Here is a 13,467-nt window from a genome sequence, read left to right as displayed (position 1 = left end):
GAAACATGGACATACATATTATATAAGTATATAGGTAATTCGAGTTATCTGTATCTATTTTTATTCTCACTCGCCAAAACAAGTGATTCTTAACTTTCTAGTTTTATTTTGTATTAATTTTCGTAGTTTTGCTGCAACATGATGGATTGAATAGTCAAAAATGTATTTTCGCTCTACGACTTTCATTAAATCTTGGATCCATTTTTACCCTACCTTACCTAGTAAAAGTTCACACACACACACACACACACACACACACATATATATATATATATATATATATATATATATATATATTTAGAGGTACACTATGCTAAGTAACTTTTTGGTCGAAATTGAGTTAAGAATGCTTTTTTTTTTTAATAGACTATGTTCTTTCTAGTGGTGTAATAACGTAAGTTTGAAAGCATCCTACTACTTTGTAACTAGTTGGTAAGTTTGAAAAACAGTACTAGGTCTTAGTTGAGGAACCGATTTTTCGCTTCTGTAAAATTACTAAATTATGACTTGATTTAGTTTACTTCTGACGTCCAGATATAATAAAATCATTACCATCATCATAATCATCCACTGCTGGATGAAGGTCTTTCCAAGTCATCTCCACAACTATCTAACTTGGACAATTCTTTTCCAGGTTACTCCTCAGTGGTTCTTGATTTCGACACACCTTCTTGTATGCGGAGGTTTCCTAGGCTGGTTTTGTCTCGTGGTATCCAGTCTAGGATTGTTTTCATCCGTCGATCATAATTTCTTCTTGCAATACGTCCAGCACATTTTCCAGCTCATATTAAATTATTTCATTAGCACCATCAGTATTCATTTCTACATATTTGGACTACAAATAGTTCGAATTCGCTACTTTCGGAGTACAGACACGCTACTTTTAATCAACATGACTGAATGATTTAAATCAACACAATGTGAGTTACCCCATTTGGTCTACCGGATAGCACGCTTGATTTCGGTTCGCTGAGTCCCGAGTTCGATTTCCGGTAGGGGTAATGTTGAACGACCGAAGTGGTTCGGATTCCACTATATCCCACGTCTCCTTTAGCCGCCCTAGCATAACTGTGGGACTTCAAGTGAAATAAAACAAAACAAAAATGAACACTGTGTATTACTAACTGTAAGTCCTTGAATAATTGCATATAGCTATATGGAATGGATCGAGTCTGAGGTGGTCGGTGGTCAAACTATAGCAAGTGAAATGTAATTAGGGTGTAATTAGAACTTTTAATTAAGCACGGTCTTAATCTAAAGTGTACACCAGGCCTAAGGCTTAGGGGGAACAACTAGTGTTACTGAAAATGTATCAGTTACATTTAATTTCAGTTACAATTTGCATTTACATGTATTGCTGGAACGAAGACTTAAACATTAACATTATAAGTAGCCCAAAGACTATGAAAAACGTCGTCTCTTGAAAGCATTCTTGCAGCATAAAACAAATTACGAATAATTTAAAAATATTTTGCAGTTTATCTACGTTATTTGCACACATTTAGAATAATATTTAGCAATTTGTTTAAGTGGGCAACGCTGCTTAAAATAATGTAACTGGTACTTGTAATTAAAACCACCAAAAACTATTGTTGTAATGTTATAGAAGCAAAGGAAAGCAATAATCATTATAAAAATTTAATACAATTACGTCATTTTAAGCAGTATAACAATCACTACCAATGTGTTTGGTATCTCTGAAACGATTTGAAATAACAATTGTTGTAAATGGCGTTATAAGCATTTAAGTCTTTTGGAAGCATCTACATCATGAGACGTGATATATCAGGGCGTTTTCGAAGTAAAGTCTTTAGAAACATTTAAATTTTCCATTTCTTATAAATTTTTTTCCTTCATTCATTCGAAATATACTATACCATGATCATAGTATTTGACGCTAAGATACAGTTGATGCTCATTGCACCGTCCATGCCATTTGAGTTATTAGAGATCTCCAAAATGTTGATGTTAGTGATACTGTCCTTTGTTACACTAAATAATGTATGGGCTATTGTGGTTTTATTAAATAAATAACTAACTAACTAACTCTATGGCCTATGGAACCCGGAGGTTCAGTGCCGCGTTCACAAAAGCTCTCCACTGACTTCTATCCTTAGCTAATTGGATCCAGTTTCTACTTTGTATTACTATCTCTGCGAGATCCATCTTAATTTATTAAATAACTAAATTAGAAATATGTAATACTTTACGTAGCGCAATTTGAGAAAATACAACTTTATTTTGCTTGTTTATCTAGTGGTATTGCAGAGTATCTAGAAGAAGAATTTTCCAACTTGGTACAAAATTTCAGCATTTTTAATATATATATATATATATATATATATATATATATATATATATATATATATATATATATATATATAGAGAGAGAGAGAGAGAGAGAGAGAGAGAGAGAGAGAGAGAGAGAGAGGATTGCCCATTTTAATCTTTCCACGAAGATATCTCGAAAACGATTGAACATAAATGATCCGAACAAAAACTGAAATAGGAAATGCCATGGGGCACACCGAACGGTGTTGTCGCGGTGCCTAGCGGGGCCGCCCTTCATGGGGTTTCAGGACCAAACTTTAAAATTTTAAATGGAAACATGGGGCGAGTAATACCTCGTTCCATAGATCTTTAAAAAGTAAAAAGCGTTGGGGCAAAAGATTTTTCATATCGGTCACCGTATTCAAGATGGCCGCAAGACATGGTGCCTGTATCTGATAAAACGTCCAGTACCACTAATATGAAAGCAGTTGGAGATAAACGAATAGTCAAAAACTGAAACAGAAAGGCATGGGGCGCGTCTACTAATGTTCTCGCAGTGCTCCCAGGGCTGCCTTTCAAACTTAGAAATTTGAAACCGTATCGGAAAGCACAAAGGGTATTTATCATTCAAGTTAAATGCAACGGAGAAAAAGATTATTAAAGTATAATTGACATGATGCAAAAGATGAAATGATAGAAAATTATCTTTCCGATCTCTGTCCGTAAGTAGGTGAAGCGGGAATGAATGGTAAAATCTCAAATGAGAACCTCACTTTTATTTGCAATAGATATGGTTTGTCTGAAACACTTGTGTGTACAAATGACTGGTACTATAATGAATAAAAATAAAGTGAAATAAGGTGAATAAAAATAAGATAAAATTCAAGTTTAACAACATTTTGCCCGCCCCTGATAATTTAACGCAATGCGTGCAAGATTTTTGGGACATATCTGCATCAGTATGTACCGTTTCGTTACTAAGGATCACAACTGAAATTACCAAGTTATTCGGAATGTAACTGTGGACAACATCTCAGTGAAACTTATATTCTATCACATGCAAAAAGACAGAAGGAAAAGAAGCGAACCAATATCATGCAGACGACTGTTGAACAAAACCAACGTTTGTAAATATGTTTTAAAATTGCATTGTCCTACAAATTTGTTTTGCATTTCAGTTGATTCATTTTCGCATCAAACCATTACCTGCAATCAAAATGGAAGGTATCATTTAACAAGAATTTTACATACTTTATCCCATTACAGACACATTTATCTTATAAAAACATATTTCAAATAACTTTGTTTCGTAGATACAATTTGCAAAAACTAAGGCTCTCATCTGCAATTCCACCGATCCTTTCCGCTTCACTCACAGAGTGAGGTTGGAACAATAATTTTCTAGGAGTTAGATTTCTTCCTTTCCATTATGGTACTTTCACTCTAATCATCCTTTCACTGTTGCAACATTCCCGAGATATAGAATGATAAATACCCTCTGTGATTTCCTATTCGAATATTTGTTCTGGTGTTTTCATATTAGTGATACTTTGCGTTTTATCTGATGCAGGTACCATGTCTTGGTGGTCATTTTGAAAACGGTGACCCATATGAATAATCTTTTGCAACAGCACTCTTTAGTTTTTAAAGATATATCGGACGAGGTATCACTCACCCCATGTTTCCATTTACAATTTTCAAGTTGCGGTCTGGGCCCCCATGAAGGGTGGTCCTGGGAGCCTCCGCGACAATATCAATCGATGTGCCACATAACATTTTCTGCTTGAGTTGTTGTTCGGTTCATTTATGTTCAACCGTTTCAATATTAGTGGTACTGCACGTTTTACTGTATCTGGTAGAGGCAACATGTCTTGGCTACCATTTTGAATACAATGCCCGATATGAGAGATCTTTTGCCAGAACGCTTTTTAGTTTTTAAAGATATATCGAACGAGGTACCACTCACCCTTGCTTCCATTTAAATTAAAGTTGGGCCCCGGGAACCCATGCAGGGCGGCCCTGGGTGGCACCGAGACCATATATATATATATATATATATATATATATATATATATATATATATATATATATATATATATATATATATATATATAGGGAGAGAGAGAGAGAGAATTCTATTTGCATCAGCAGTGGATTTTGTTTCGGGAAAGGCTTGAGGAATAAGTAAGAAACATTTGCGTTCTACGTGCAATGTAAAAAAGATCACAAATTTATTTCGGGAGGGGTTTAAGCCTGATAACCACCCCCTAAATACGCCACTGTACATCAGTCAACCGTTCGCATATTACCTAATACAGCAACGAAACAAATTTTGAGTGAAGGCAATTTTAGTATATACCAATATCAATATTCGAGACGAGACCGAGACTTTCGAGACTGACCTAAGTCTCGTCTCGGTCTCGTCTCGATTTATAGAGGTCTGTCTCGGTCTCGTCTCGGTATTTAAAAGTCCGTCTCGGTCTCGGTCTCGTCTCGGTATATAAAAGTCCGTCTCGGTCTCGGTACCATCCCTACTCCAAAGGCTCGTGTAACTTTTTGAGTAACTCCGCATTCAAAGTCGTACAGAATCATGGCTTGAAAATCCCATCTTTCAAACTCCATCTACATGGCCACATTGCTCACCAAGTCATAGGTATGATCTTCGCGAGACTGGGCGAGTTCATTTACAAAGGAGAGGAGATTCGGATGCAAGCAAAATTTTATTACTTCAGTGTCCCGTTCGGCTGTATCTCAAAACTTTTCTAGTCACCCTCGTATTATAGAAATTGTCCCTCTTTAGAATATTACCAGACGCTGAAATAAATATTCCTATATTTTTATTTAAGAGTTAGATACCGAATTTCCAATCTCCACCTTAATGAATCGTCATATTCGGAACTTAGTAAAGAAATAAAAGGAAATTTCCATTCCACAGAAAATGGCTCTTTTCCCTCTTAGAAGAAGAAATTTCAAAGCCACTGAAACGAATATATTTAAATAAAAAAAAAAATGCGGCTACCACTTTTTGAGGATCATTAGAAAAATATGAGCTGTGATAATTGCGACCACGTTCTTAAAATAAGTTTGTACATGAAATTTAGTGTTAATATTTGATATTGAAGCTAGAAAGCAGCCGAAGAGAGTTGAGTGAGAAAATTACTCACACAAAGGTAAAAAGACTATTTGCTATATATAACTAAGAAAAATATGAGAGAGCACAATATTTATTGTGTTGTGCTTAAAAAATTGAATGACTTCATCTTGAAATTGTCAATCAGTGACCAACAGGACTGTCAAACGGTTTGCAATCCATTTAAAAGCAGCAATAAGCAATTTACACAAGTTTATATTATTCATACTGACTTCGAGAGCACCAAGAATGAAACAAAAGAATCCCGAATATGAATAATCAGGATGAAAACTGGTTATTCATCAACTATGAAGCTCCTGCTAATAAGAATTTAGAAAATTTCTTGAATTATTTTTTACGATAATGGCTGGAAAACTAAGATATTTCTGTGGATAACTGGACCCACTACCTCCAGGGAAGAAAGTCTAATAATGAGGTAGAAGGATAAAATAATAAAATAAATGAACTGTTTGGTACACTCCATCCTAAAGTTTAAAACTTGATTTCATGCCTGAAGTCGAAAGCAGAAAGCATGAACACGATGTTTATGAGAATGAAACTTATCTTAAAAGTCATCAAAATAAAGAAACTAAGAGGACTAATAACATCAAGAAACGTGTCGTTGAACGTTTGTAAACGATTTATTAAGACACTAGTATGGAACGTGGTACTGTACGGATCAGAGACGTTGACATTGAGAAAAGCTGAAATATCCAAGCTGGAAACATTTGAAATGTAGTGTTGGCGCATAATGCTGCGCATATCATGGACCAAAAGGAAGAGGGATGAAGACGTACTAAAGGAAGCAAATGAAGGACGACAGATCATGTTGATAATAGGAAAAAGAAGAAACAGCATGCTTGGCCATCTTATTCGGCACCCCGATTGGATCAATGTGCTGATAGATGGAAAAGCAGAAGGAAAACCAGGAAGAGGAAGACCAAGGATAGAATATCTAGATGCAGTTACGCAAAAAAGTCAGTATCAAAGTATAGAACAGCTCTCCCAAGCGAGAGAAAAGTTTTAAAATTTCCATGTTGCCCACCAACCTATGGTTGAGGTGAACAAGAAGACGATACCTAGGTACAGAATATGTATATACATAAGAGACGGGTGAGACAACAGAGAATCACTCAAATGCACAAAGTTACTGGTGATTTCAGAAATTGCCCGAGAGCGCTGGCGCTGACTCATGCTCAGAATCTGGATTTATACATAATCTCCTGTGAAACTTAGTCGGTGTTCCAGACTTACGTAAGAATCGTGACGTGAGATACTAGATAAAATGAAAATTGTCAGAAAATCTTTAGTTGAAGTAGTTTCACTACGACATTTTTGGCATTTCATGCACATCAATTAAACTTTAAATTAGTGAATCCCAAATTTATATTTGAACTACACTCTCCCTGTGTTTTTATCTTGAGTCTTGATGTCTTGTAAATGCTCCTCATACTCCTCTAGCTTTAGAACTACGTACAATTTAAATAAAACATCATCTGACCAAGCAATTACTAACATTAATAATTCATGTTATAGTTTCGGCAACACATCACTGCCTTCATCAAACATAAGTCATTTGATGAAGGCAATGATACATTGCCGAAATTACAATAAATATTCTTAAAACTTCTTTACTTTGGTCAGATTTCAGTTTTATTTGCGTAAGGCTTGTGAATGTTAAGAGGAAAAGTCGATAAAATCATAAATCTCCTTGTCATACCGTATATTGTGGACGTTTGTTGACAATGCTCTGGTCGAAAACAAGATTTTAAGACATGATTTAGAAAAGAGAGAGAAAAAGAGAGATCTAAAACAGATCCGAAAAGTCACATACATTTCTAATATAGCCTCACTAGAAAGCTTCTCTGAAAGGAAAGAGATCTTTGAGTAAACTTCGAAGTGGAAGAATATAACAGGAATAAGATCTTTGAGTAGACTTCAAAGTGGAGGAATACAAAGGGAATCAGATCTTTGAGTAGACCTCAAAGTGGAAGAATTTTCTGGGCTTATAATTATGCTTTAGGGTAAATTGTCAATCCAATACTAGCTCACTGACTAGCAACAACTTCAACCTCAGTAAGGTCCCGTTATTTCTACAACTTAGATCCCCAACCAATTTCATACCTATTGATTCTACCTTCAAAGACTTAATGGCGATTCTTCCCCGGAACTGCGAATACCAATTCAGAAATAATGACATTCTCTCGCAGTTCTTTTTGGACTCAAACAGTTCCGGTTCTAGTTACCATATAAGTTCTTTTATAATTCGTTAATGAGCTCACTTGCCCCATATCTGTGTAGATTCTTTTTTACTGAAATACCATTGTAATTTTTATTGTGTTCCTACGGCAACGTGTGAAATAAATAATAACTGTTAGATTAAAGTTGCGTCGTAATTAAATATTTTAAATGATCAATTCGAATTTTTAGTACGGTAAAGATATAATACTTATTTTTTTATTTTGAATTGGCAAAAGAATTATTATAGCCTTGTTCTCGTTGGAGTAAGTTTATTCAGATGAATTAGGTTGTTTTACAATATGGCTTATCGTATAAGCATACAAATAACTTCAGAATATTAGATTTCAATATTAATCTTAGGTTTAGATTGGGTTACATTGTTTTCCATATAACCTATATCAGCGATAGGAAAATTACCCCCCACGGTCCAGACGCGGTGCGACTGAAAGGTTCCATCCGGCTCGGAACATCATTCCTGATGTGATGAATAAAAAGAAAAAAACAGACACCCTCTTTTACCAGGCAACGTCGTCTTTGTGAGGCCGTAAAAATTGTCGCTACAAGTTTTTAGAAAAATGTCATCTATACAGGGAGTACAGACAACTGCTCAAACTTGCATCAGCTTTTTGTAAATTATATTGGTCTGTCTAAAGATTTTTATTCTTTCTTTGGTTTGGTTATACTGTCCCAAAAGCCAAACACTCTGGAGAAAGTGCAAAAAATCAGATTTTAAAAAAATAATTTTTGTTGATTTTTTATTTTCATTGAATTTTTTATTTAAATCAAATCTTTCTCCTCCTATGATGCAAATGTTAATTATGCCATTTAAGTGAAAGTACTGCGGTTGAATTTTGAATTAATTTCCAGTCGTTACCCTAATTCAATCCCACACAATGTCTCTCAAGCATTAAGGAGAAAGTACATCAACATTAAACAACATGACACTTTTTTTCACAAAAGTTAGTGATATTTGACAGAGGCATATTTTTTAAGAAAAAATCTGAACTAACTTCCGGCACGAAATACATATAAAAAATAAATTTCGCCTAAAGTTATAAAATCTAAAAAAAAAATTCAAGTTTCGGAGAGGGGATTGGACCCCTCTAAATACGCCCCTATTATCTGGGAACAAATAAACGTGCACACAAAAGAACTTTCGTCAAATGTCCATGGTGATTTCACCGTTGAAATAGTTAACGATTTAAAAACCCTATGTAACGAAGAGAAGAAAGCAGGATTCCTCCGTTACCCGTTTAAAACGGGATTTTCCCTCGTCATTCTCTGCATGACACTCGTTTTCATACTGTACTGCACATCATTTGAGTCTCATTGTAGCCTATTATGATTATTATTTTCCATAATCGAAATAACAGAACAAAAACGGGATTTTACCTATTTCTCTTTAAATTAATTTATTTCGAAATTTGATTTAAATCAACTCATTTAAAAAATCAAGTGATTTAAATCTTGATTTAAAATCAATCCACTCTGAGTCTGGAGGATACATATATTTTATAAATTTATTGGCTAGTAGTAAACTGTCGATTAGATACTGTTTCCATTTACTGATCCAATTACTGTGATTTATATACATGATTCTTCGCTGCTCAAACTAGCTACTTGTAATCGGAGCAGTAAGTCGGAACATTGAATCGTTTGTGCCATAAACTATAATTTCTCCCAAATATAATTGTAGATTACTTACTTTCAGATTACCAATTCATTTTCGACTTAAAAACAAATCAACAATATTTTCCTAATTATTTACTCTAGGCTATTTCTTCTTTTTCAACTATCACATTTCTGCTGTTTCGTCATTGCTTTTTCTTCTTATACTAACTGTCCTACAATAACAGGGCTGAATTCAAGGAGAGCCCAAAAGGGGCTCAGCTGCTACACCAATTTAATAGGGGAAGCCAAGAACCTCGTACCAAATCGCACAATTAAAATTAAATTTCATCGGTGTCAAATATTTATACATATGGAAAAAAGGGAGGTATTTTGCAGTAATCGTTATAACAGCATCGTACACCATTATATGCAAGTGTTTTGATAATCTTATTAGAGTATTGGTTCTGGCATCCTCGATGTGTTCTTTCGTACGTCCTGGATTCCGGCATGAATGTCTGGTAGCCCTATTCTAACCTTTACACTAATATCCCAGTGGCAGCACGGAGGAATTTGGTAACTAAGTTATGCGGAATACAAATAATGTAGTACTTCAGTTTTTATTTCATGAAACAGTGAGTCAAACTGACAGACTTCCACAGCATCGAAGGAAATAGCTTAAATACTGTATGCTACAAAACATGTCTCTTTCGAACCCCAAGTATATAGGTCTTACAACTATCCCTGACATAATACAACTCTGGGCTAGTCTAAATCCTAATAACAATACCAATATTTTATGAGTAACACAATCCTGGTCATTGCGTTTTTAATGTTGAATATGTCATAATTCCAGGTTGCACTGAATAATGCATTCAACAAGAAAAAGAAGAAAGTGGTAAATGCAACCTCTGTAATCAATGATTACAGAAAATTTACTTTTCTGCGAGCAGGAAGTAAAATTTTGAAACTGAGCAATGAAACTCTCTTAATATCTCTAAATATCTGGTTAAATGTAGAATAGATTCGAAAATAATTCAATACGGTACAGAAGAAAATCACAGAACTATGAAGTATCGTGGATTAAAACCATGGCCGTAATGTCACACAATTTAACTATCAATTTCTTTTTGTATAAGAGTGTATACAGCTCTTTTATAAATTTAATTACATTTTCTTTAAATACATAACTAAAATAGCTGGAGGTAGTATTGTATTTTACACAAAATATTAACATTATTCTGTACATTCTCGGCATTCAGTTAAACGGTACCAAGAGTTTATAGTGTACAGTTTATCTTTCTAACTGTGGAACTGCACATAATTTCTCATATAAATGCATATTTAAATACCATGCTCTAATATTTATGTCTAGTTTATAAATTACTAACTTGATCAAGTACAATAATTTACAGCTGAATAATAAATATTCAATTCTGTTTTAATCTTAATTTAGATAATACACATGTATTATTATTGCTATTTACACAGTTTGTTTAATTTCTGTTGTGTGTCTAAATATAGATTGTACGTGTGTAAGGACCGCAATAAAAATATTGTAAACAAGAGCAAAAATAAACAATGTTTACAAGAAAGCATGTTTCATTCATAGCAACTTTCTTAATTAAAGGGCTTACCTGTGCCTGTATGCGACCATTTTCTGTTACTACCCAATGAGTAGAAGCAAATGAACCCCAGAATAATTTAAATAGAAGAATAAACACTTTCCACATCTTCAATCTTTCTGCCATGCTTTCCTTCCTACACAACTCCACCAGCCATAACTATCTCTACTTCGTTCCCCTGTGCTGTGGTAACGTCAAGTATTGGGACGACCACTTGCAGAGGATTCCCTCGCTTGTTTTCCACCAAGCTACAGGTTGCACCTTCTGCCATCTATTAGCGAAATATCGAATCACATGGATCCGACGCGACGGGAAGGAAAAGAGTCGTCAACAGCACACATCGGTGTGACTATACTATCCAAGTCGCGTTGCTATTTACAGGTAACGCTAGATTACTTACTAGCACTAAAAGCTACTGAAGTCCCGTATAAGCGATTTCATCTTTCGTAACACGTGATAGTCTATACCACCCGGTAATAACGTTTAATAATGTGTATCTATAGCAACTAACGACCAGCCCAACCAATAGGAAAACACCACGAGTTCTTGCGGTGTTTATTACGCTAGAGCTCCTTATAAATAAAACAAAACTAAAAAAAACAAGAAGTTTGGACTTTTTAATAGGAAAATATTGCCGTATGCTTGCAGTTGTCTTCTATTATACACTCTTAAATCCATGTGCGTTCTATAATATATTTTTATTGATTGCATCATAATGAAGGGCATCACACTGGTAGAAATTAAATTGTTTCCGGCTTCAAACTAAAAGGAGAAAACTTCCTAATTTCCAAACTGTTGTATACAACAAATAATACCCAGACCAGTGACGTAACTAAGGGGGGAATAAACGGAGCTTGTGCCCCGGACGCCGGATTTGGGGAGAGCACAAAATTAGACAAATATTTATTTTCATTAGAAGGCAAGAGAAGGAGTTTTAGCAAACAAAATATCATTTAAAAATTACCTCAGAAACTTAACAGGACAACAACGTCTCACCAAACATAGAATCATATCCATAGAGCGTAAGTTAGCTTCAAAGCTATACTTTGAGGACATTGTGAAAACCTTTGCAGCTAAAAGAGCCCGAAAAGTTAAATTTCAATTCCAGCTGTTTGTGTTTTCATTTAAGTTACATCGATTGAAGAGGCTTGCAAAGTGTCCCAGTATAATACTTGAGACAACAGCTTGACTGTTTGTCGTAATTAAATATTTTATTCTAAAGCAACAGATTGTTGATTTATTCTACACATATGCACATCCTGATATATTTCCAAAAACATTGTGATTTGCAGTTATTATGATAAAGACTGTAAGAATATGTCAAGCATGCTACTCTCAGATTATTTGGCAATCAAATACTAATTAGTTTGGTTTATCTTGTACTAAAAATTAAATTATGTACTGCAATTTTGAAATCAAGTTTTACCACTTGAAGAAAAAATGGAAAAATGAAATCTTTGAGTTTTACGTCCCGTGGTTATACCGGCTAAGCTAAAGGAGACGATGATGATGAGAAATGAGTGAAATGGTGGAATGAAGGAAGAAGAAGAATGAACTATAATCCATGACTTTCCAATGAACAGTGATGATGCAATAGCTATTTCACTGCAAGTCTACGATTTTGTTTATACTAACAGGACTAATAGGCCCTACAGACAAACTCTTTTTTCCATGGCACAAATTTTTTTTGTGCATGAACGTTTCTTTGTTATGTTTATCGAATGAACTATGTTTGGTTCGGATGACCGTTCCTTGTGAGATCGAGGCAAATGTATATTGATCGAAGCGATTTGGTTTGATTTGATTTTGAGTTTAGCGTCCCTTTCAGCAGCGATGCTATATGGGACGTGGACCAACAGCTTAAATAAAAGTGGAATCTGAACCACAAAAGCTCTAGCTGGGAATCGAACCGGGTCTCTCTCACGTCAAAGGCGCGTATACTAACCGCTTAGGCACGAGAGAGAACGAAACGAACCCTATTCTACTTGACACCAGATCGAGACTGAGACCGCTATTTCCCGATTCAGCACGTATTAAACCTCACTTCAATACTGTAGCTAGTTTTACTGAGAAATTACTGTATTAATCTATTGCAAATAAGCTTTTGCTCCTTTTTTGTTTTTTCTTTGTTTTGTTTTTAGGTGTCCAGTTTTAGCTGTTGAAATTATGGCCACCCTACTATTTAGGGTGGTTAATTCGCTCTCTGTAGCTTTTTTTTAAGGTTTCATAAATATTTAAGCAATAATGAACTCTGCTAAAACACAGTGAAAAGGATCACGCGAAAACTTACATTTATAGTTAATCTTTGCTTATAGTTAAAGCAGTTGAAGTGAAAATTGAAATCGTGTTTCATGTTCCATGCTTATGCCGAGTAGACTAAAGAAGACGGTGATAGTGAAAAGGAATGAAATGGTATAATGAAGAAAATGGGAGGAAACGAGAGAACCCGAGAAAATCCATGCACACAGTGTTTATCTATTACAAAAGCACATTTGGAGTGAGCTGGGATTGAACAAGGGGATCCACACACCAGAGATGAACGCTCTATCACAGAGCCACCGCGGTCCCCGGGTCAGTATTCTATATATGGGA

The 13,467-nt window shown here is 35.0% G+C and overlaps 1 protein-coding gene across 1 annotated transcript in view; it reads right to left on the bottom strand.

The window, feature by feature from the left end:
* The window catches only part of LOC145680457 (tetratricopeptide repeat protein 17), a 176,172-nt gene extending 164,949 nt beyond the window's left edge, over positions 1–11,223 (bottom strand). Inside the window, exon 1 of the mRNA XM_081751008.1 lies at positions 10,888–11,223. Coding sequence (XP_081607134.1) covers positions 10,888–11,001 — 114 coding nt within the window. The 5' untranslated portion in view covers positions 11,002–11,223. The remainder of the gene's footprint in view (positions 1–10,887) is intronic.
* Positions 11,224–13,467: the final 2,244 nt, after the last annotated feature.

The sequence above is a fragment of the Thermobia domestica genome, chromosome 3 (assembly GCF_964235325.1).
Source record: "Thermobia domestica chromosome 3, izTheDome1.hap1.1, whole genome shotgun sequence".
NCBI lineage: Eukaryota > Metazoa > Arthropoda > Insecta > Zygentoma > Lepismatidae > Thermobia > Thermobia domestica.
The sequence above is the reverse complement of the archived record's forward strand: the minus strand, read 5'-3'. Positions and strand labels throughout refer to the sequence as shown.